The 25,475-nt window shown below is 39.9% G+C and overlaps 1 protein-coding gene across 5 annotated transcripts in view; it reads left to right on the top strand.

Moving 5' to 3' along the window:
• Nucleotides 1-25,475, top strand: part of LOC105500038 (ubiquitin specific peptidase 9 X-linked) — a 155,162-nt gene that overhangs the window by 117,832 nt on the left and 11,855 nt on the right. For all 5 annotated transcript variants that reach the window (XM_011710070.3, XM_011710092.3, XM_011710078.3 and 2 more), the window contains exons 31-39: nt 2,809-3,029; nt 5,791-5,981; nt 11,177-11,350; nt 14,310-14,451; nt 15,939-16,692; nt 17,244-17,367; nt 18,395-18,620; nt 19,067-19,196; nt 23,396-23,581. In XM_011710070.3, coding sequence (XP_011708372.2) covers nt 2,809-3,029; nt 5,791-5,981; nt 11,177-11,350; nt 14,310-14,451; nt 15,939-16,692; nt 17,244-17,367; nt 18,395-18,620; nt 19,067-19,196; nt 23,396-23,581 — 2,148 coding nt within the window. The remainder of the gene's footprint in view (nt 1-2,808; nt 3,030-5,790; nt 5,982-11,176; nt 11,351-14,309; nt 14,452-15,938; nt 16,693-17,243; nt 17,368-18,394; nt 18,621-19,066; nt 19,197-23,395; nt 23,582-25,475) is intronic.

Below are 25,475 nucleotides of genomic sequence, written 5' to 3'. Positions count from 1 at the left end.
CCTAAGTCAAAAGAACAAAGCTGGAGGCATCACGCTACCTGACTTCAAACTATACTACAAGGCTACAGTAACCAAAACAGCATGGTACTGGTACCAAAACAGAGATATAGACCAATGGAACAGAACAGAGTCCTCAGAAATAATACTACACATCTACAGCCATCTGATCTTTGACAAACCTGAGAGAAACAAGAAATGGGGAAAGGATTCCCTATTTAATAAATGGTGCTGGGAAAATTGGCTAGCCATAAGTAGAAAGCTGAAACTGGATCCTTTCCTTACTCCTTATACGAAAATTAATTCAAGATGGATTAGAGACTTAAATGTTAGACCTAATACCATAAAAACCCTAGAGGAAAACCTAGGTAGTACCATTCAGGACATAAGCATGGGCAAAGACTTCATGTCTAAAACACCAAAAGCAACGGCAGCAAAAGCCAAAATTGACAAATGGGATCTCATTAAACTAAAGAGCTTCTGCACAGCAAAAGAAACTACCATCAGAGTGAACAGGCAACCTACAGAATGGGAGAAAATTTTTGCAATCTACTCATCTGACAAAGGGCTAATATCCAGAACCTACAAAGAACTCAAACAAATTTACAAGAAAAAAACAAACAACCCCATCAAAAAGTGGGCAAAGGATATGAACAGACATTTCTCAAAAGAAGACATTCATACAGCCAACAGACACATGAAAAAATGCTCATCATCACTGGCCATCAGAGAAATGCAAATCAAAACCACAATGAGATACCATCTCACACCAGTTAGAATGGTGATCATTAAAAAGTCAGGAAACAACAGGTGCTGGAGAGGATGTGGAGAAATAGGAACACTTTTACACTGTTGGTGGGATTGTAAACTAGTTCAACCATTATGGAAAACAGTATGGCGATTCCTCAAGGATCTAGAACTAGATGTACCATATGACCCAGCCATCCCATTACTGGGTATATACCCAAAGGATTATAAATTATGCTGCTATAAAGACACATGCACACATATGTTTATTGCAGCACTATTCACAATAGCAAAGACTTGGAATCAACCCAAATGTCCATCAGTGACAGATTGGATTAAGAAAATGTGGCACATATACACCTTGGAATACTATGCAGCCATCAAAAAGGATGAGTTTGTGTCCTTTGTATGGACATGGATGCAGCTGGAAACCATCATTCTTAGCAAACTATCACAAGAACAGAAAACCAAACACCGCATGTTCTCACTCATAGGTGGGAACTGAACAATGAGATCACTTGGACTCAGGAAGGGGAACATCACACACCGGGGCCTATCATGGGGGGGGGGAGGAGGGAGGGATTGCATTGGGAGTTATACCTGATGTAAATGACGAGTTGATGGGTGCAGCACACCAACAAGGCACAAGTATACATATGTAACAAACCTGCACGTTATGCACATGTACCCTACAACTTAAAGTATAATAATAATAAATTTATTAAAAGAAAAAAAAAAGAACATGTCAAATTACTTTTTAATGTGTTTCAGAATATTTGGAAGTTTTAAATAACATCTTAGGAATTTCTGAATAAATTGATTGCTTAAAAGGTTAGACCTTTAGCTGTCCTAGCAAATCTATGTATTTGAGAATTTTTTTTTTTTTTAACTTAATGGGGGTTAATTTTTTGATCACGGATTGGAGTATAGTATAATGTTGTTTGCATCGTTCGCTATCTGTCATTGTTCCCTGTCAACACATAAATATTTACCTAATTCATTTTTGGCCATGCAGTTTAGTATGATATAATTAACTGGTCCCCTAGACAGTGATACTTAATGTTGTTTCCAGGTTTATACTAGGTGGAGGGAGATAGGAAGACGTGCAGTGATTTACAATTATCACAAATCTACTGTCTTGCTCCCTCCTCACAGTAGCATTATAGATATAGGAAAAGCAAGTGTTACTTTTATTATTACATTTACTAGGAAGAAACAAAGTCACCTAAAGGTGGGGGGGAAAAAGAGGTGATAAGCATCAGAACCAAGATGCGAGCCCATATGGTTTTAGGATTATTTAAAACTGAGAAAATTATAATGTGTTGATATATTTAGATAACATTTCATTCCTTGGCAAACTGAAGGCAAAAGTATAAAATATTAAGAAAGTGAAAAATGTCTAAAAGTAAAGATGCAAGTAAAGTTAGCATGTAGACATTAGCATTATACTATCTTCTACTTTTGAGACTGCTATAGAAGCAACATCATACAAAACGTGTTTGCGGGTGATTAGATAAGAAGCTACACAGCGGTGCTTGTTGCTGTATATTTTATTTTATTTTATTTATTTTTTATTTTTATTTATTTATTTATTTATTTTGAGACGGAGTCTCTCTCTGTCGCCCGGGCTGGAGTGCAGTGGCCGGATCTCAGCTCACTGCAAGCTCCGCCTCCCGGGTTTATGCCATTCTCCTGCCTCAGCCTCCCGAGTAGCTGGGACTACAGGCGCCCGCCACCTCGCCCGGCTAGTTTTTTGTATTTTTTAGTAGAGACGGGGTTTCACCGTGTTAGCCAGGATGGTCTCGATCTCCTGACCTCGTGATCCGCCCGTCTCGGCCTCCCAAAGTGCTGGGATTACAGGCTTGAGCCACCGCGCCCGGCTGTTGCTGTATATTTTAGATTGTTTGAAGATGAAGTGCAAACACAGAACACTGCTTCAGGTTGCTCTAGGGTTAGTGGAATTATGGGTAGTAGAGTTATTCCCAGGGTTGCTTTGTCAGCATAATAGAGTTTGAAAGGACAAAATGGCTGTGTTCATGCTACAAGAATCTTTTCTTCTCTCAGCTTGTGAAGCACTTACTGAGTGGGAATATCTGCCACCTGTTGGACCCCGCCCACCCAAAGGATTCGTGGGGCTGAAAAATGCCGGTGCTACTTGTTACATGAATTCTGTGATTCAGCAACTCTACATGATTCCTTCCATTAGGAATGGTATTCTTGCCATTGAAGGCACAGGTAGTGATGTAGATGATGATATGTCTGGAGATGAGAAGCAAGACAATGAGGTAAATTTGAGTTACCATTTCTGTTTTCTGTGTTTTAAGTTATGATACCAGATATTATTCTCTCTTAAGAGAGTATTATGCTTTCATCAAACGTGTTAAAGTAGATTTGAAAGTAGGGATGGGCTGGGCACACACCTGTGGTCCCAGCTACTCAGGAGACTAAAGCAGGAGCATTGCTTGAGCCTGGGAGCTTGAGGCTGCAGTGAGCCGTGATCATGCCACTGCACTCCAGCCTGGGTTACAGAGTGAGACCCTGTCTCAGAAAAAAAAAGAAAAGGTAAGTAGGGATCGACTTCTCCCAGCCAGCGTGAACTGCTACCTCTTAACATAGTATAGTGCTCACTACCTACCAGACTTTAAACTGCAGTTAATTTTTAGAATAGTTTATACGTTTCTTTTGTTGTTGTTGTTGAGATGGAGTCTCGCTCATTGCCCATGCTGGAGTGCAGTGGTGCCATCTCGGCTCACTGCAAGCTTCACCTCCCAGGTTCGTGCCATTCTCCTGCCTCGGCCTCCTGAGTAGCTGGGACTACAGGCGCCCGTCACCACGTGTGGCTAATTTTTTGTGTTTTTAGTAGAGGCGGGATTTCACTGTGTTAGTCAGGATGGTCTCGATTTCCTGACCTCATGATCCACCCACCTCGGCCTCCCAACGTGCTGGGATTACCGGCGTGAGCCGCCACGCCTGTCCCAATAGTTCCTACATTTCTAAAGCAACAGTAGGTATTAAATACATTTACATTGTTGTACACTATCACCACCACCCATCTCCAAAACCCTTCATATTGCAAAACTGAAACTAGCCATTAAGCTCCTCCCCATTCTCCCTCCCCACAGCCTCTGACAACTACTCTTTTTGTCTCTATGCTTGACTACTCTACATACCTCATATAAGTGAAATCATACAGTATTTGCCTTCTCATAGCTGGTTTATTTCATTTTAAAGTCTAAGTAATATTCCATTATATGTATATACCATATTTTGCTTATCCATTCATTTGTCAAAGGACATTTGGGTTGCTTCCCTATTTGAGCTATTGTGAATAAGGCTGCCATGAACATAAATATACAGATATCTGTTTGAGGTCCTGCTTTCAGTATTTCCAGTTATATGCTCAGAAGTGGAAGTACTAGATCATATGGTGATGCTATTTTTATTTTATTTTATTTTATTTTTTCCAGACAGAGTCTCACTCTGTCACACAGGCTGGAGTGCAGTGGTGCGATCTCAGCTCACTGCATCCTCTGCCTCCTGGGTTCAAGTGATTCTGCTGCCTCAGCCTCCCGAGTAGCTGGGACTACAGGCATGCACCACCATGTCCTGCTAATTTTTGTATTTTTAGTAGAGATGGGATTTCACCATGTTGGCCAGACTGGTTTCGAACTCCTGACCTCAGGTGATCTGCCCACCTTGGCCTCCCAAAGTGCTGGGATTATACGCGTTAGCCACCGTATACAGCCAAATTTTTTGAGGAACTGTTTTCTAGAGTGACTGCACCATTTTACATTACTACCAGCATTGCACAAGGGCTCCAATTTCTCCATATCCTTGCCAACACTTACTATACTCACTCTTTCTGGTAGTTGACACCCTAATTGAGTGTGAGGTAGCATCTTGTCATGGTTTTGATTTGCATTTCCCAAATGGTTAATGATTTTGAGCGTCTTTTGCTGTGCTTATTATTGGCCACTTGTGCATCTTCTTTGTCTATTTTTAAGTTGAGTTGTGTTGTTGAGTTTTAAGAGTTCTCTGTCAGATATGTGATTTGCAGATACTTTCTTTTGTTGCCTGTACCTCTGATGTCATATCCAAGAAATCATTGCCAAATCCAGTGTCTTAAAGCTTTTGCCCTATGTTTTTTTTTAAAAGAGTTCTGTGGTTTTAGCTCTTACATTTAGGATTTTGATCCATTTTGAGTTAATTTTTGTATGTAGTGTTTCATAAGGGAAGGGCCCAACTTTATTCTTTCGCGTGTGGATTATCCAGTTTACCCAGCACCATTTGTGGAAGAGTACTACAGTCATGCACCAAATAACAATGTTTCAGACAATAACAGACCACATATATGACAGTAGTCCAATAAGATTATATTTTTTTTTTACTGTACCTTTCTATTTTTAGATGCACAGATTCACCGGTGGGTTGCAGTTGTCTATAATATATAGTGTACTATATATTATTATAACATGCTGTACAAGTTTACAACCTAGGAGCAATTGGCTATACCATCTAGGTTTTATAGGTATACTCTATGATGTTCACATGACAAAATCACTAATGATGCATTTCTCAGAATTTATCCCTGTCATTAAGCAAAGAATGACTATACTGATACTAATAAGTATATTTTATTGACAGATCTGAGCATTTTATATACAACAACTACACAAAGGATATGTTATCCCCATTCACACATAAACTTGAAGCTGAGAAAGTTAAAGTAGTTTTTACTGGCTCAAAGTTACTTGGCTTATAAGTGGTAGAGCCTGCATTTATGTCTAGTTCAGTCTAAATTACTATGCTAACGCTACACTGTATTATCTATCTCTCCTATACATGGTCAAGGTTATTTGGTTATGATAACTGATATGTGAAATGGTGTGGATAAACACTAAATACTAAAAATTTATAAATTGAAAATTAAGTGCTTTGGAAATGAGCGGAATAGGAATACAAATCATTTATTCACTAACTGCTTGGCATTTGTTTCAACATATTTTACTGTACTTTAACTCATTGGTGATAATTTTTGGTTTCTAGAGCAATGTTGATCCCAGGGATGATGTATTTGGATATCCTCAACAATTTGAAGATAAACCAGCATTAAGTAAAACTGAAGATAGAAAAGAGTACAACATTGGTGTCCTAAGACACCTTCAGGTCATCTTTGGTCATTTAGCTGCTTCTCGACTGCAATACTATGTGCCCAGAGGATTTTGGAAACAGTTCAGGTAAACTATGGATGGATAGTAATTGAGACACTTCTTTTTTTTTTTTTTTTTTTTTTTTTGAGTCAGAGTCTCGCTCTGTCGCCCAGGCTGGAGTGCAGTGGCGCAATCTCGGCTCACTGCAAGCTCCGCCTCCCGGGTTCACACCATTCTCCTGCCTCAGCCTCCCGAGTAGCTGGGACTACAGGCGCCCACGACAACGCCCGGGTAATTTTTTTGTATTTTTAGTAGAGACGGGGTTTCACTGTGTTAGCCAGGATGGTCTCGATCTCCTGACCTCGTGATCCACCCGCCTCGGCCTCCCAAAGTGCTGGGATTACAGGCGTGAGCCGCCGCGCCCAGCCGTAATTGAGACACTTCTTAAAATGAGCATCTCAATACACTAACATTAAACCTCTCTCTAAAAGACATGTTGGAAGGCATCTTTTTTTAAGCACTGGTAATATTCAAACTGTCCTTAGTTGGATGGGTTTTTTGTTTTTCTTTTTTTTTTTTTTTTTTTTGGGGGTCCCCTTAGGAAGAAGTAGAAACTGGCATAGTAAGGAAGGGCAGCATCCTTTAGTCTCTTAACCATATTATTAACTTTTTATTAGGAAAACATCTAATAAATATAGAAGTGGAAAAAATAGTATGAACCCCTGTATACTTGTCACCCAACTTCAGTAGTAGTCAACTTGTGGCCAGCCTTTTTTTGTTTTTTGTTTTTTGTTTTTTTTTTGAGTCGGAGTTTTGCTCTTATTGCCCAGGCTGAACTGCAGTGGTGTGATCTTGGCTCACTGCAATATCCGCCTCCCGGGTTTTAGCGATTCTCCTGCCTCAGCCTCCCAAGTAGCTGGGATTATAGGCACCCACCAACACGCCTAGCTAATTTGTTGTATTTTTTAGTGGAGACGGGGTTTTACCATGTTGGCCCAGGCTGGTCTCGAACTCCTGACCTCAGGTGATTCCCATCTCAGCCTCCCAAAGTGCTGGGTTTACAGGCGTGAACCACCGCACCCAGCCCCTACCTATTTCTTTCTAGATTGTTTTGAAGCAAATCTTAGTTCCATCTATAAATACTTAAGTATGTGTCTGTAGTGTCTGTCTCAAAATACGATCATGATACCATTATGTTTTTTTAAAAGTGCTTAATATCAAATATCTCTGTCAGTGTTTGAATTTACCAAGTTATCTCATAATTGGTTTTTACTGATATTTTTTAAAAATAAGATTCAGTTGAGGTCCATTTACCACAAATGGTTGATAATGACTCTTGGTTGTTCATCCATTCCTTTTTTTCCCTTTACAATTATGGGAGAATCAGAGGACAAATAGTTTACCCTATAAATTTCCCCACAGTCTGAATTTTGTTGATGGAATCCCTGTGGTCGTTTATTATTTTCTGTTTTTCTTGGTCACCTGCATCTTCTATAAACACCTTGTGAGATCTAGAGGCTTGATCAGATTGAGGTATTATTTTTCTTTTTGTGGAATGGATAGGCAAGGCTACTTCACAGGGGGTAATGTTTGAGTAACATATAATGTCTGTCTTATGATGTTAACAGCAATTGATTATCTTTTTTTTTTTTTTTTTTTATTCTGAGATGGAGTCTTTGCTCTGTCACCCAGGCTAGAGTGCAGTGGTGCGATCTCAGCTCACTGTAACCTCCACCTCCTGGGTTCAAGCAATTCTGTCTCAGCCTCCTGAGTAGCTAGGGTTATAGGCATGTGCCACCATGCCCGGCTAATTTTTGTATTTTTAGTAGAGACGGGGTTTCACCATGTTGGCCAGGCTGATCTCAAACTCCTGACCACAGGTGACCCGCCCGCCTCAGCTTCCCAAAGTGCTGGGATTACAGGCGTGAGCTACTGCTCCCGGCTTTTTTTTTTTTTGGAGACAGAGTCCTACTCTGTTGCCGCCCAGGCTGAAGTGCATTGGCTCAATCTCGGCTCACTGCAACCTCTGCCTCCTGGGTTCAAGCAATTCTTCAGCCTCAGCCTCCCAAGTAGCTGGGACGACAGGCCCACCCCACCCCACCAATTTTTTGTATTTTTAGTAGAGACAGGGTTTCGCTGTGTTGGCCAGTCTGGTCTCGAATTCCTGACGTCAGGTGATCCACCCGCCTCGGCCTCCCAAAATGCTGGGATTACAGGCGTGAGCCACCGCACCTGGCCGATTATCATTATCTTAATACAGTATTTCTTCAGGGTTACAAAATAACAATATTTTATTTTTTCATTTAATAGCTAGAAAAGATCTGTAAAGGAAAAATTGCCCTCACCAACTATTTTTTTTTAAGTTAAAAAACTCAATTACATTTTTATCTTGTTTCCTTTGACTTTTTTTAAGTCAGTAATACGTCATGCACTGTGCTAAAATAACTACAGTACAACACGTAACTCTTACTGTGTATGAAAAGGGGTATAATTATTTATAGCAGTGAGGTTTGGTTTGGTTTGTTTTGTAAGTAATCCTCCTTGGAATCCCTTTAAGGTGCTTCCCGGCCAGCTGAGAGGAGTGGGGAACGAAGGGTCACCTGATACTCTGGTCCGTCTTCCCTTCTTCTGACAAAGCAGTATAAATTTCTTCTCCTCCCCTAGCTGGGCCCTCTATTTAACTCTGTACTAGTGTCTTGCGTGGACCACCCTCCCTCCCATCTCTCATTTTGCTTTTAGTCCCGTTGCCCAGCATACCACTCTCCCTCCTCTAACTATTTCAGTTCTGTCTTCTTTCCCTAGGTTATTCCATCTCTGCCTTAAGGCTTTTAGCATTTCTGTTTATGCTTTTTCAAATTGAAGAACACAAACAGAGGCTTACACTGGGTGTTTTTTGAGATGTAGTCTCACTCTGTCGCCCAGGCTAGAGTGCAGTGGTGCGATCTTGGCTCACAGTAACCTCTGCCTCTTGGGTTCAAGCGATTCTCCTGTCTCGGCCTCCCAAGTAGCTGGGATTACAGGTGCCCGCCACCATGCCCAGCTAATTTTTGTATTTTTAGTAAAGACGGGGTTTCACCATGTTGGTCAGGCTGGTCTTGAACTCCTGACTTCAGGTGATCCATCCACCTCGGACTCCCAAAGTGCTGGGATTACAGGCGTGAGCCACCACGCCCAGCCGAGGCTTACACTTTTTAAACTTTTGTCTTAATTTGTCATTCAGTTACAATTTTTTCTGTTGTAATGCCTTTGCTTTTTTGACTTTTCAGTTACTCCCTGTGCTAGTGGAGCTCGGTTTGTATAGACTAGCACTTCGGATTATCCACACTTTAGACACATAATCTACTCTTGATACAAGTGGTTTAGTTAACTATACTTCCTCACCCCACTTTTTTCTTTTCTTTTTTTTTTTTTTTTTTGAGACGGAGTCTCGCTCTGTTGCCCAGCCTGGAGTGCAGTGGCCCGATCTCAGCTCACTGCAAGCTCCGCCTCCCAGGTTCACACCATTCTCCTGCCTCAGCCTCCCGAGTAGCTGGGACTACAGGCGCTCACCACCTCGCCCAGCTAGTTTTTTGTATTTTTTAGTAGAGACGGGGTTTCACCGGGTTAGCCAGGATGGTCTTGATCTCCTGACCTCGTGATCTGCCCGTCTCGGCCTCCCAAAGTGCTGGGATTACAAGCTTGAGCCACCGCACCTGGCCCACTTTTTTATTTTCAAAAGTTTCAAACCTACAGAAAAGGTGAAGAAGAGGTATAATTATCACCTTTATGTTATATTCTGTATGCAGTTTTACTAGTTAACATTTTGCCATATTTGCTTATCTTGCTATATGTATACTTGGTTTTTGGTTTATTTTGTTCTTAAGTTGATAGTAAGTTGCAAACATGATGCTTCACCCCTTCATACTTCAACATATATCTTATAAGAAATCATTTATCAGAATAAAGCAGTTTTCCTACTTAGGTATAATATAGTTATATCCAAGTAATGTAATATTGATTTTTAATCTCTAATATTCATCAGTATATATTCTGATTTCCCAAAAATGGTCTTTATAACTTATCTTTCTATCCCAATCTGATACTTATGAAGGAATCACAAGAATTTGGCTGTTTGCTCTTTAGTTGCCTTTTATGTAAAATAATCTCCGTAACTTGTGACTTGTATCACACTGAAATTTTTAAAGAGTCCAGGCCTGTTGTCTTGCAGAATGTCTTTTTTGATTTGTGTGATTGTTTCTTCATGATTAGCTTCATGTTAAATGTTGAGGGGGTGGGGGCAATAAAACTACATAATTGATGTTTTGTGTTTCTCACTACACTGTATTGGGAGGCATGTGTTACCACAATTATTAAGTGATACCAATTTTGATTTCTTGGTGTCTTAACAGATCTCTCCTTTATAAAGGGTACCTTTTCCCTTTTGAAGTTAGTTGATTACATGTTTGAAAGTTTGAGGAGTTGAGTATGGTTTGAAAGTAAATAGAACAGACTGGTGTAATTTCTTGTAATGGAACAAGCTGATTTTTAACAAATAATTTATTTGATTTTAAACTTACTGTATACAAATTTTTATTTGTCTAAAATATAGAAATGAGATTGCTATATAGAAAAGGTTTTACAAAAGTATCAAAAGACAGTTCTTGCATACTTTAAAATATTTGTCATTTCTTGCTTAGAACAAATACACTTAAATTCTCTATGTACATTATTCTGTATATACAAAATGAGGTATTATTGATAGTTTCCAGCAGTGCCTGAGTTTTAGAAGTATGAGTTCTCATTTTGTGGTATGTAGTGATGGTGTCTTTTCTTAGATTATTCAAGAGATTAACTGTAAAACAAGTTAAAGCTTTCTCTCTTGGGGAAAAAAATAAATTTAAGAGTAACTAGATCTGATCTTTTTACTATTTATAATCTAAAATATAAGCAAAATGAAAGAAATAAAATAGTAATTGTAACATCCACATAAGAGTGAGATCCACCACCTCATTCTTGGAGCCGTACTATCCATCAATTACACCACTGGTTTTGTGGCAGTTCTTTGCCGCTAGGGTACTAGTTTTAGTATGAGGCTCACTCTCTTACCCCACTACATTCTATAGGGAAAGCACATTCTTTTTTTTTTTTTTTTTTTTTACTTTTTCTGTGTGGTTGAGGAATAAAATCTCGGTTTTATATACTGTTGTTTGTGGTCCTGTTGTTTTTTTTCCCCCTGAAAAATATAGTTGTACATACTGTTCTGTGAATGTCACGTTACATGTTTTATTTCATTCATTTCTTAGGCTTTGGGGTGAGCCTGTTAATCTGCGTGAACAACACGATGCTTTAGAATTTTTTAATTCATTGGTGGATAGTTTAGATGAAGCTTTAAAAGCTTTAGGACATCCAGCTATGCTAAGTAAAGTCTTAGGAGGTTCCTTTGCTGATCAGAAGATCTGCCAAGGCTGCCCACATAGGTAAGTACTAATTACACATTGAAAGTATATGTTGTACCATGTATATACTAACAAAAATAAAATTTTTACTTGTACTTACATACAAAAGTGGAGTATGTCACTGATTACTAAATACCTGAAACAGAATGATTTATATACTGTGCATACCTTACTGCTGTGGGACTATTTTTTGTTTTTGTCAATTAATTTTTAGTTCCTTCTACTCTGCCTGATCTCTTAGCCATTTTATTATATTATACTCTTACAGTCTCCCTTCCCTTCCCTTTCCTTTCCTATTTCCTTTCCTTATTCCTTTTTCTTTTCCTTTCTCTTTTTTTTTCTTTCTTTTCTGAAAGAGACAAGGTTTCTCTTTGTTTCCCAGGCTGGAGTTCAGTGGCATGATCGTAACTCATAGTAACTTTGAACTTCCGGGCTCAAGCAGTCCTACTGCCTCAGCCTCTCAAATAGCTGGGACTACAGGCATGTGCCATCACGCCTGGCTAATTTGTAAATTTTTTTAGAGATGGGATCTCTTGTTGGCCAATGGGGTCCCAAACTCCTGACCTCAAAATCAGTCCTCACACCTCAGCCACCTCAGCCTCCCAAAGTGTTGAGATGACAGGTGTGAGCCACCATGCCCAGCCTACTATTACATTCTTTTACAGAATATTATTCCTGGAGAAATGAAATGGCATTTTGCATATAGCTACAGGTGTTATTTATAAATTTGCCCTTTATCTTAGAACTTGAGTGATTATAATAGTGTAAATACAGTAAGTTTAGAAGATGACAAAGCTGTGGTAGTATTTCCTATACAAATGAAATAATGACTTTTAAAATAGCATTGATTATTGTCATTGTCTTTAAGGTATATTTGTATACAAAACATACCAAACCTATTGTTAAAAAAAAGATTTTACAAGAAAAACATTGACAAAACAGATTGTTTGACTAAAAGGAAAATTGATTAAGGGCTTCTATTAGCAGTAGTTAATGAGTTCATTACTGATAAACACACATGCCTGTCATAATGGAAGTTTTACTTTGGGACTTGTCTTGTTATAATATGGATTAATGTTGATTTGCAATCGTTTTTCACCAAAATGTCACAGTAAGATAGTATTTTCTACAATCCAAACTCTATTAAATATAGTCATGGGTTGAGTATACGTGTGGTTTGTGGGGGTGTTTTGTTTTTGATTACCAGGAAATGATTGGGGGAGAGGTAATACTATATAAATGAGAAATTTCTAGGAAGTTATAGTCTTACCACTCATTCATAATTGGGGAATATACTTACTCACTTAGCCTAGGCAACTTTCAGTCCTTTTGAAAGGCCTTTTATATTAGGTGAACAATAAAATAAAATTTTAACCTTGTTTTTAATTAGTGATGAAAACAGCCAATTTTGGGATCATTTGTTCATGTCACTCCTCCTTAGTTTTAGACAATTTTCTAAATTATTTGGAAATCACTGGTTTTCTTTGGCAAGTGAAATGTCAAAAGATTATGGTCTTGAAATCAGATCCTTGTACCTGATCAACAGCTAAACTAGTCTTTTTTTTAACTAGCTGGGCATGGGGGTGGACGCCTGCAGTCCCAGCTGCTTGGGAGGCTGAGTCAGGAGAATCACTTGAGCCCAGGAGTTAGAAGTTCCAGTGAACTATGATCATGCCACTGCATTCCAGCCTGGGTAACAGAGCAAGACCTCACCTCATTAAAAACAAAAAAGAAACTCTACTTTGAGTGCCCATACAACCATTCTGTTTTTCACTCTCAGTACAGTATTCAATGAATTACATGAATCTTTGTGTTACAAGATTTTGCCCAACTGTAGGCTAATATAAGTGTTCTGAACACATTTAGGGTAGGCTAGGCTAAAGCTATGATGTTTGGTAGGTTAGGTGTATTAAATGCATTTTCAACTTACGATATTTTCAATTTATGATGGGTTTATTGGGCTGTAGCCATTTCATAAGCGAAGAGCATCTGTAGTTACCGCAGAGACCATATGCCTCACAAAACCTAAGATACTTACTTTCTGGCCCTTTACAGAAAGACTTTGCTGTCCTCTAGTGTTAGAACACCTTCTTTTTATAGGTGTTGAAGAATGTCCTACTTTTGAAGTGTAGTCTGAGATCTAACTTTTTTTCTTTTATGGGCTGTTCCCTGATTATATAGTAGCAATTTGCTTAATACCTGCGTTATATTTCATTCATACAATTTATAAATGCCTTTGTGTACCTTTTTTCCTGAGTTTAAAATTCCTTAAATAAGGGACTGTCTTAAACATTGAATATCCCTCAGTGCATTTACACATAGAAGGTACTCTCAGTCTATCCACTGAATGAATTAATGGTTAATAATGTATTCCTCACATCCCTTGTTTTGCATTTATGCGTGTGTCTCACCAGAAATCGGAGTCTCTTTGGTAGAAAATGACCGTAAACTGGGATTCTAGCTCCTTCTCAGGTTGCTAATCCTGTACTCATTTGTGTGTTCAAACTTTTGCTTTACTAAGGTTTCCATTACAGAAAAGGAAGAATATATAAAAATTTAGCTTATTCATAGTTTATCATTTTCAGAACTTAATAAATTCATGCTTTGGCCTCGGCGTGAATTACTGTCTAAACGGTTAATACTGGAAGCAGCATCGTATACTACAAAGAGATTCAGCTGTGAATCCAGACAGATTCAACTTAAAAAAACCATTTCACCTAATAATCTTGATCAAGTTAACTTTTATTGCTAACATTCTATGACTTAACGGGTTTCGTATTATAAAAATGGCAAATGTATGGGTGCAGCAAACCAACACAGCACATGTATACATATTTAACAGACCTGCACGTTGTGCACATGTACCCTAGAACATAAAGTATAATTAAAAAAACAAAGGCAAATGTGGTTTTCATTAAGTCCAAAACTAAATAAACGTTTAGAAAACTAAGGGATAAATCCTTTCTTTTATCGTTTTTAGGTACGAATGTGAAGAATCTTTTACGACCCTAAACGTAGACATTAGAAATCACCAAAATCTTCTTGATTCTTTGGAACAATATGTCAAAGGAGATTTACTAGAAGGTGCAAATGCATATCATTGTGAAAAATGCAATAAAAAGGTACGGGCTGTCTAGTTTTGTTTCATTTTGATTACATTTAATGGATTTAGAAGAAATTGGTTTTTTTGGTTCATCCTCACAAGTCACCCTCTTTTTATTTTCTCCTACTTTGGTATAGTGGTAGCAGAGAAGTAGTCAACATGATAACTGATAGAAGGTTTGGCAGGGAAGGAAAAAAAGTAGTGCCAAAGGGGCTAGGTAAATAAGATAAAAACAGGTAAATAAGAGTGAATAATTTTAAAAGTCAAAACATGATAGCACATTCTCTTAGATATCTAAGTTACACAGACACTTTCCATCTCTACCAAGAAACAAATTGCCAATGAACCCCTCAAAGATACAGAGGTGATAGAGGAAAATATTTCTCCTGTCATGTCCAGGATTACTTGTCAAGACCAAAACATTTGCTGAAACCATTTAATTACTGTATTGAACTACATAAGATTTCTTTTAGGCCGGGCGCGGTGGCTCAAGCCTGTAATCCCAGCACTTTGGGAGGCCGAGGCGGGCAGATCACAAGGTCAGGAGATCGAGACCACAGTGAAACCCCGTCTCTACTAAAAAAATACAAAAAAATTAGCCGGGCGCGGTGGCGGGCGCCTGTAGTCCCAGCTACTCAGGAGGCTGAGGCAGGAGAATGGCGGGAACCCGGGAGGCGGAGCTTGCAGTGAGCCGAGATCGCGCCACTGCACTCCAGCGTGGGCAACAGCGTGAGACTCCGTCTCAAAAAAAAAAAAAGATTTCTTTTAGACTAGTCAAGTGGCCCGTAAGATTTCTTTTGTCACCTATGTTATAAAACCATTTATTTTGGAATCTTACTAGCAGTTCTTTGGGAGAGATAATTCACACGCATTATAGTAATGAATAAGGTATATCTTTGGGAGCTCCCAAACCCTTTCACCCTCAAGTCACTTTTGTTGTTTTGGCCTTATGCACCACTTAGAGAAGTCTTAAAGTTTAAAGATTGAGATTGTGGGCTGTAAAACCATACTGCCTGCCACCTGCAGCTCCTGAGACCTGAGGCAAGTTACTTGACCTCTCTGTGATTACTAATTTTCATCTTTAAGGTTCAGTAGTATACACTTGAGAAGGTTGTAAGGATTAGGTATGTTTTTACGTGTGCAGCACTTAGTATATTACCTGGCATCTTAATTGCCCAACAAATATTAGCTACTATTATTATTGTTTGTACATAGGAAACCACCTTCATGGGAACAACAGTAAATATCAAACAGGTAATAATGGCTAGATAACAATGACAGAAACCAGTCAACAACTTACGTTTGCATATTATTAATTTTAGCATTTAAGTCAGCTGATAGGATTATCTTGATTATGCTCATTGTCATGTATTTGTTTACACTTAAAAATTCAGATAAGTCTTAATATCATTTAAAAGTTTGCTTGGGTTTTTGTTGGGTTTTTTTTGTTTGTTTTTATTGTGGATTTTAATAGAACATCTAGTAACTTTCTCTTGTTTATTTTAGGTTGATACCGTAAAGCGCTTGCTGATTAAAAAGTTACCTCCTGTTCTTGCTATACAACTAAAGCGATTTGACTATGACTGGGAAAGAGAATGTGCAATCAAGTTCAATGATTATTTTGAATTTCCTCGAGAGCTGGACATGGAACCTTACACAGTTGCAGGTGTCGCAAAGCTGGAAGGGGATAATGTAAACCCAGAGAGTCAGTTGATACAACAGAGTGAGCAGTCTGAAAGTGAGACAGCAGGAAGCACAAAATACAGACTTGTGGGTGTGCTTGTACACAGTGGTCAAGCGAGTGGGGGGCATTATTATTCTTATATCATCCAAAGGAATGGTGGAGATGGTGAGAGAAACCGCTGGTATAAATTTGATGATGGTGATGTAACAGAATGTAAAATGGATGATGATGAAGAAATGAAAAACCAGTGTTTTGGTGGAGAGTACATGGGAGAAGTGTTTGATCACATGATGAAGCGCATGTCATACAGGCGCCAGAAAAGGTGGTGGAATGCTTATATACTTTTTTACGAACGAATGGACACAATAGACCAAGATGATGAGTTGATAAGATATATATCAGAGCTTGCTATCACCACCAGACCTCATCAGATTATTATGCCATCAGCCATTGAGAGAAGTGTACGGAAACAGAATGTACAATTCATGCATAACCGAATGCAGTACAGTATGGAGTATTTTCAGTTTATGAAAAAACTGCTTACATGTAATGGCGTTTACTTAAACCCTCCTCCCGGTAAGTATCAAGAGAGTTTAGCTTCTTAGTAATAAAGAATAATTTCTAGTAGGCATCAACATGTTTAAGTTCATAAAATTAATGTTTTCACTTTAAATGAGTCTAAATTGCTGGGTGCGGTGGTTCACGCCTGTGATCCCAGCACTTGGGGAGGCCGAGGTAGGTGGATCACCTGAGGTCAAGAATTCGATACCAGCCTGACCAACATGGTGAAACCCCATCTCTACTAAAAATACTAAAATTAGCCGGCATGGTTGCATGCACCTGTAGTCCCAGCTACTCAGGAGGCTGAGGCAGGAGAATCGCTTGAACCTGGGAGGTGGAGGTTGCAGTGAGCCAAGATGGTGCCACTGCACTCCAGCCTGGGTGACAGAGTGAGTCTCCATCTCAAAAAAATAAATAGAATAAAATAAAAATGGGTCTAAATTATAGTAGCCTGAGAGAGGTTCTTAATAAATTTAGGACTTCTCAAAATTAATGGAAATGCAGACTTGTTTGAAAATGGGGTTGGAAAATAAAAATTTGTTTTTATATCTGCATTTTATTTATAGGGCAAGATCACCTGTTGCCTGAAGCAGAAGAAATCACTATGATCAGTATTCAACTTGCTGCTAGGTTCCTCTTTACTACAGGATTTCACACAAAGAAAGTAGTCCGTGGCTCTGCCAGTGATTGGTACATTGCTTTGGATTTTCATTCCTATTATACTAATGTTTGGTTTGGTTCTTTAATAGACTGCTTTATTTTTTTCTAAACCATGAGAATTTTGTTTGAAGTTTGGAATACAGAATAAAAATAACTCTGGGTCACAATAGAGAAATCATATTAAAATAGTTACTTAGTCTAAACATGGCCTTTTGTTATTCAGAAACTGACTTCTTCTATTACCTTGTATCATATCTTTGACATCTCTGCACCAAAGATTACAAGATGAGACTGGGGACAGTGACTCACACCTGTAATCCCAGCACTTTGGGAGGCCAGGGTGGGAGGATTGCTTGAGCTCGGGAGTTCAAGACCAGCCTAGGCAACATAGTGAGACCCTATCTCTTCAAAGAAGATTTAAAAAATTACCCAAGTATGGTGGCATACACCTGTAATCCCAGCTACTCGGAAGGCTAAGGTGGGAGGATTGCTGGAGTCTGGGAGGTTGAGACTGCAGTGAGCCATGACCGTGCCATTGCACTCCAGCCTGGGCAGCAGAGCAAGATCCTGTCTCAAACAAAACCAAAGATTACAAGATGAGACTGAAAAGTGTAAGCTACTTATGAAATTTATGAGGTTTTAGCTTACCTAGATTGAATTCTGACACAGATTAAAAGGGTAAAAAATTAAAATGATTTTCTTAAGTTTCTAATTATGAAAGTATAGAGGCCATTATAATACATTGATTTAATAATTTTTACTTATTGATTTCAGAAATAGTATGTCAAGATAAGGGGGTGATATTTTGTCGTTGAACCTAGGAAGAGTTTGTTAATGGATTTTTAGAGGACAAACTTTAACCCGTTTTGTAACTGAGAGAATAGACCAAGTCATAGTATTTATCTGTTATTTTAATACTAGAAGCAACCTTTGCTGGTTCTCTCTTCAGCAGTAGAGGAAGATCTTTATCTTTTTTTTGGTTCAATGAGACTCATCCTTTTACTATAGAGAACAAGTTATTGAATTAATAGTCATAGATTTTTTTGTTTTATTTTAGGTATGATGCATTGTGTATTCTCCTTCGTCACAGCAAGAATGTACGTTTTTGGTTTGCTCATAATGTCCTTTTTAATGTTTCAAATCGCTTCTCCGAATACCTTCTGGAGTGCCCTAGTGCAGAAGTGAGGGGTGCGTTTGCAAAACTTATAGTCTTTATTGCACATTTTTCCTTGCAAGATGGGCCATGTCCTTCACCTTTTGCCTCTCCTGGACCTTCTAGTCAGGTAATTGCACAGCTTTCTTTCTAAATGATGAGATGTTTACAAATAAATTGTGTTTCCTGGAAGTCGAAGTCACAAACCTATGTGCATCCACTTGATATGTTTACCTAACAGAAACACACACATAATATGATGTCAGTGAGTTCCATTTAATATTACTGCATAGCAATGAATAGTAATTATTGGCTCTTTAAAAATATAAGAGACTATTTTGAAGATTTTTTTAAAATAGTCTTAGTTTTTTAAAAAAATTACAAGTGTGAAGAATTATAATGAAATCCACCTCTGATCTTCATTCCCTTTCCCAAGAAGCAAAATAGTTTAGTTTGTGTGATCAGTCCTTCCATAAATGTATGCCTGTATCAGCATATGTGCATGTCCTTTTTATGCAAATAGAAGTATACATATACCTTGTTGCTGTAAAACAGGTAATGTTTTATCCTTTACAGGCTTATGACAACTTAAGCTTGAGTGATCACTTACTAAGAGCAGTACTAAATCTCTTGAGAAGGGAAGTTTCAGAGCATGGGCGTCATTTACAGCAGTATTTCAACCTGTTTGTAATGTATGCCAATTTAGGTAAGAATTTAAGTTTTTCAGAATTCTGTTTTGATGTATCATATTAAATTGTGAAGTCATTTAGGTCAAGTGATAAAATATAATCTGATTTGAAATAGAAACAATTTCCCATAAAACCTGTTGTGAATTTTATCTGAACATGGCACTTTCACCTTTTACTTTATGCGTGTGTCTTTGTAGTAGACACAGGTCAGAATCTGTGTCTTGATTTTTTTTTTAAATCTCCTAATGCAGTGGTGCCAAATCTGGCTGCTTTTGGAAAATACTGGTTTCTAGGCCTCTTCTCACACTGATTGAATCAGCATCCGCAAAGCTAATGTCAGGGAATCCATGTTTTCAAAGGAGTCCCCAGATGGTTGTGATACTCACCAAATTTAGATAGCAGACTTGGTCTGTACATAAGTTTTTGTGTAAGTAAATTACAATTATGGATAATAAAAATACTTGCTTCAAATATTAATTTAAGGGCTGGGCACAATGGCTTATGCCTGTATTCCCAACACTTTGGGAGGCCAAGGCAAGAAGATTGCTTAAGCCCAGGAGTTCGAGACCAACCTAGACACCATAGGGAGACCCTATCTCTACAAAATAAAATTTAAAAATTAGCTGCGTGTGGTGGCATATGCCTGTAGTCCTAGCTACTTGGGAGGCTGAGGTGGGAGAATCACTTGAGCTAAGGAGGTTGAGGCTGCGGTGATCCGTGATTGCATCAGTGCTCTCCAGCGTGGGCAACAGAATGAGACCCTGTCTCCAAAAAGCAAACAAACCAAACAGCCATATATCCAAAATGAAGTTCTATATCCAGGCATACCTGTCATTTTCAGGTTTTTTTTCTGTGACATTACTTAATCACCATTGGATTCATGGACTTTTTAACATAAGGGAGATTGTACTTTTCATTTGTCTATTTAGTTTGTCTTCCTTTCCCTTACCTTTTTCCACATTGTAGATATTTGGGTATTTGTAGATGAGAAAGAAAAGAATATTTAGCCGGGCGCGGTGGCTCAAGCCTGTAATCCCAGCACTTTGGGAGGCCGAGACGGGCGGATCACGAGGTCAGGAGATCGAGACCATCCTGGCTAACATGGTGAAACCCCGTCTCTACTAAAAAAATACAAAAAACTAGCTGGGCGAGGTGGCGGGCTCCTGTAGTCCCAGCTACTCGGGAGGCTGAGGCAGGAGAATGGCGTGAACTCGGGAGGCGGAGCTTGCAGTGAGCTGAGATCCGGCCACTGCACTCCAGCCTGGGCGACAGAGCAAGACTCCGTCTCAAAAAAAAAAAAAAAAAGAATATTTATTAGATAAGCATCAGTGGAATCTGTATTTCAAACTTAAAAATGCCAAATTTAGACATTCAGAAAAATCCTATTCTGTTCAACTCTTCTTTGAGAAATATTGCCTGTTCAGAAAGCACACATCATTGTTCCATAATGTAACCTACTTATAAAATTTTCTTGCTGAAAACAAATACTGTATGGTCTGTAAACCTTAATACGAAGTCCTTAAGATCGGATATGCATTGGGATTGAGAATTGTTTGGATTTAAGAAAAGCAAGGCAGTGCATATATCCCTATCTCTATAGCAGGGTCTGAGACAACAACTTAAAATTGAACACATTAATATTTCTACAGTAAAATGTAAATATTTATACTGAAGGGAGAAATGAAGACTGTAAGTAGCCTTTAGTCAGTTCAGACTAGGTTATCCCAACAAACACATTTTGACACCAACTTAATGAAAAACTTTGTTGGGCTGGACGAGGTGGCTCATGCCTATAATCCCAGCGCTTTGGGAGGCCGAGGCAGGCAGATCACCTGAGGTATGGAGTTCAAGACCATCCTGGCAAACATGGTAAAACCCCATCTCTACTTAAAAATACAAAAATTAGCAGGGCGTGGTTGTGGGCACCTGTAGTCCCAGCTACTTGGGAGGCTGAGGCAGGAGAATTGCTTGAACCCAGGAGGCACAGGTTGCAATGAGCAGAGATAGCACCACTGCACTCCAGCCTGGGCAACAGGGCAAGACTCCGTCTCAAAAACAAACAAACAAAAAACCTTGTTATAATAATAGCTTTTAGGCCGGGTGCGGTGGCTCACGCCTGTAATCCCAGCACTTTGGGAGGCCGAGGCAGGTGGATCACGAGGTCAGGAGTTCAAGACCAACCTGACCAACACGGTGAAACCCCGTCTCTATTAAATATACAAAAATTAGCCGAGCATGGTGGCACATCCCAGCTACTCAGGAGGCTGAGGCAGGAGAATCGCTTGAACCCAGGAGGCGGAGGTTGCAGTGAGCTCAGATCACGCCACTGTACTCCAGCCTGGGAGACAGAGTGAGACTCCGTCTCAAAAAAAAAAAAAAAAATTAAAATAGCTTTCGGAGTCTTAGGATTTTAGATAAGAGGTTGTGGACCTGTTTTTATTATGTTTTGGGGGATATGGCAATAAATAAGATTGCCTAATGGAATATAGAAGCAAATAATGTAGTTGCCATAAAATATGTTAATGGCTCTAATAGGGAAAATGCAGAGTGCATCATGGGGGGCATGGTACCTGAAGGGATTTGGGGAGTACAGAAGACTTAATGGGGAATGTAATGTGGGAATTGGTTGGTTGAGCTTTCCATCTAGAGTGAACAGCAGATGCAAAGACGTGATAAACTTGGTGTGGCTTATTGGATGGAATGAAAGTTGTCCAGTCTGACTAGAATTGATGTAAGATGGGAATGGCAGGAGTGCTGAGCAGGAGTTTCTGATCATGTGGTTCTAATAGGCCTTGTGAGAGAGACTGAGGCATTGGATGAGCCATTGTAGGGTTTTGAACAGGTAAATACCATCTAGAAAGATCCCTGTGGCCACAGTGTGGAATGGATTGCAATGGAATAAGATCCCAGAGAATGTTAAAATGATCTATAGACATAAGATCATTGTGGCCTGTACTGGAGAACTGGCAGTGAGAGACATACAAATGGACAGATAGATATATGGTGCTTTTTATAAGAAGTGGAATCAGTGGATTTGGTGATTGGATATTCAGAGAAGGACGGGACAGGGAAGACATGTGAAGAATGATCCCCAAAATTCTAACATAAACAACTGTGAGTGGTACCATTTACTGAGGGGAAATACAGGAGGAGAAACATTATGGGAAGAAAGGGGTGAGTTCAGTTTGGGTAGATTGAGTTTGAGCCTGTGTGACACCCAAATGGAGATATACAGTAGAACAGTAAGTAATTTGTCTTGAAATGTTTTTGAATCATCTGAATGAAAATATCTAGAACATTAAAGCCATGAGTGTGGGCTACATCATCCAGGGAAATCAGTGTGAGAAGATAGCCTGGCATGGGAACTTGGAGAAACATCAGTTTTTAAGAGACAGGAAGGAGGAGTTGCAAATAAGAACAAAAAGAGGTAGAAAGAAAATCAGGAATCGAGGGAGGAGGAAGTGGTTATGGTTTGAGAACTGCTCCTTAGCTTATTACCATGAAGAGGGACCAAAACCAAGAGTTCTTACTTCTTATTTAATATAGTTGTTTTGTTGTTTTCATCCTCTTTTCCTTACAAATGAGGGTTGCAGTCTTGGTTAGTCCCTTTAGACTCTCCAGGCCGTAGAAAGTGTTCATCTTCCAGTCGGGCGCAGTGGCTCATAATCCCAGCACTTTGGAAGGCCAAGGTGGGCGGATCATGCGGTCAAGATACCGAGACCATCCAGGCCAACATGGTGAAACCCTATCTCTACTAAAAATACAAAAATTAGCTGGGCGTGGTACGTGCCTGTAATCCCAGCTACTGGGGAGGCTCAGGCAGGAGAATTGCTTGAACCTGGGAGGCAGAGGTTGCAGTGAGCTGAGATCGCGCTACTGCACTCCAGCCTGGCGAGAGAGCAAGACTGTCTCAAAAAAGAAAAAGTGTTCATCTTCCTTAAAGTGAGCCGGTGTGACTGGAATGTCATAGTCATGGTCACTGTTTAACAATGTTAATACTTATACTCAATGGGCGAGTTTTCTTTTCTGGTAAAATAATTCTCTGAATGCTAAGTAAAAGTGATAAAATTACAAATCAAAATTTTTCTGATCATAAAAATTATAGACAAGATATTTTGTGTAACTGCTTGTTTTATTCATGAAGCCCTTGCCATCCTAATTTTTTCCTCGCATTTTTCTCCCTCTCTTTCTTCTCCCCTTCACTCCTTTGTTGTAGGTGTGGCAGAGAAGACACAGCTTCTGAAATTGAGTGTACCTGCTACCTTTATGCTTGTGTCTTTAGATGAAGGTCCAGGTCCTCCAATCAAATATCAGTATGCTGAATTAGGCAAATTATACTCAGTAGTGTCACAGCTGATCCGCTGTTGCAATGTCTCTTCAAGAATGCAGTCTTCAATCAATGGTAAATTTGAATGCTCCATTCTTTACAGTAGTCTTTTGTTGCTGTTGTTGTTGTTTGAGATGGAGTTTTGCTATTGTTGCCCAGGCTGGAGTGCAATGGCATGATCTCGGCTCACTGCAACCTCCACCTCCCCGGTTCAAGCCATTCTCCTGCCTTGGCCTCCCAAGTAGCTGGGATTACAGGCACCCACCACCACGCCCGGCTAATTTTGTATTTTTAGCAGAGACAGGGTTTCACCATGTTGGTCAGGCTGGTCTCGAACTCCTGACCTCAGATGATCTGCCCACCTGGGCCTCCCAAAGTGCTGGGATTACAGGTGTGTGCCACCATGCCTGGCCCTCTTTACGGTAGTTTTTAAATACTGCTGAGCATATATAGTACTAAGAGTCTGGAGGAAGATTTTTGCTTTGGAGTATTTTAGCCCTGTACCTTTTTTTTTTTTTTTTTTTTTGAGACGGAGTCTCGCTCTGTCGCCCAAGCTGGAGTGCAGTGGCCGGATCTCAGCTCACTGCAAGCTCCGCCGCCCGAGTTTACACCATTCTCCTGCCTCAGCCTCCCGAGTAGCTGGGACTACAGGCGCCCGCCACCTCGCCCGGCTAGTTTTTTGTGTTTTTTAGTAGAGACCCGGTTTCACCGTGTTAGCCAGGATGGTCTTGATCTCCTGACCTCGTGATCCGCCCGTCTCGGCCTCCCAAAGTGCTGGGATTACAGGCTTGAGCCACCGCGCCCGGCCCCCTGTACCTTTTTTACGTATTTAATGGGGATCTTTTTTCTGTCTCCTTGTGACTGAGGTTGATACCATGTTTATGAAATAGTTTAAGAATTAACTTTTGGCCGGGCGCGGTGGCTCAAGCCTGTAATCCCAGCACTTTGGGAGGCCGAGGCGGGCGGATCACAAGGTCAGGAGATCGAGACCATCCTGGCTAACACGGTGAAACCCCGTCTCTACTAAAAACACAAAAAACTAGCCGGGCGAGATGGCGGGCGCCTGTAGTCCCAGCTACTCGGGAGGCTGAGCCAGGAGAATGGCGTGAACCCGGGAGGCGGAGCTTGCAGTGAGCCGAGATTGCGCCACTGCACTCCAGCCTGGGGGACAGAGCAAGACTCCGTCTAAAAAAAAAAAAAAAAAAAAAGAATTAACTTTTTAGGCTGGGCTCAGTGGCTCATGCCTGTAATCCCTACACTTTGGGGGAAGCCAAGGCAGGAGGATCACAACAACAAAAAAGTTGGCTGGGTGTGGTGGTGTGCACCTGTAGTCCCAGCTACTCAGGAGACTGAAGTGGGAGAATCACTTCAGCTCAGGAGAAGGCTGCAGTGAGCTATGGTCACGCCACTGCACTCCAGCCTAGGTGACAGAGAGAGACCCTGTGTCCAAAAAAAAAAAAAAAAAAATTATTTTTAGATTTTGCATTTTTACATCTTGATATATCTATCTGATCATTATAATGCATAATGTTACTTTCTTTGTTGTGCTTAGGAAACTTGATTTAAAATGTTATTTTTCTAAAATAAAACATTTGGCCAGCCATGGTGGCTCATGCCTGTAATCCCAGCATTTTGGGAGGCCGAGGCGGGTGGATCACTTGAGGTCAAGAGTTCAAGACCAGCCTGGCAAACATGGCGAAACCGCATCTCTACAAAAATACAAAAAAAATAGCCAGGCGTGGTGGCGTGTACCTGTAGTCCCAGCTACTCAGAAAGCTGAGGCAGGAGAATCGCTTGAACCCGGGAGGTGGATGTTGCAGTGAGCTGAGATCGCGCCATTGCACTCCAGCCTGGACGACAGAGCAAGACTCCATCTTAGGGGAAAAAAAAAAAAGAAAAAATTTATAGGCTATATATAGGCTATTTTCTGTCATGAAAGTTGTGTATTATTGTGGAGAAGCTTATTAGT

The sequence above is a fragment of the Macaca nemestrina genome, chromosome X (genome assembly GCF_043159975.1).
Source record: "Macaca nemestrina isolate mMacNem1 chromosome X, mMacNem.hap1, whole genome shotgun sequence".
NCBI classification, from domain to species: domain Eukaryota; kingdom Metazoa; phylum Chordata; class Mammalia; order Primates; family Cercopithecidae; genus Macaca; species Macaca nemestrina.
The sequence above is the reverse complement of the archived record's forward strand: the minus strand, read 5'-3'. Positions and strand labels throughout refer to the sequence as shown.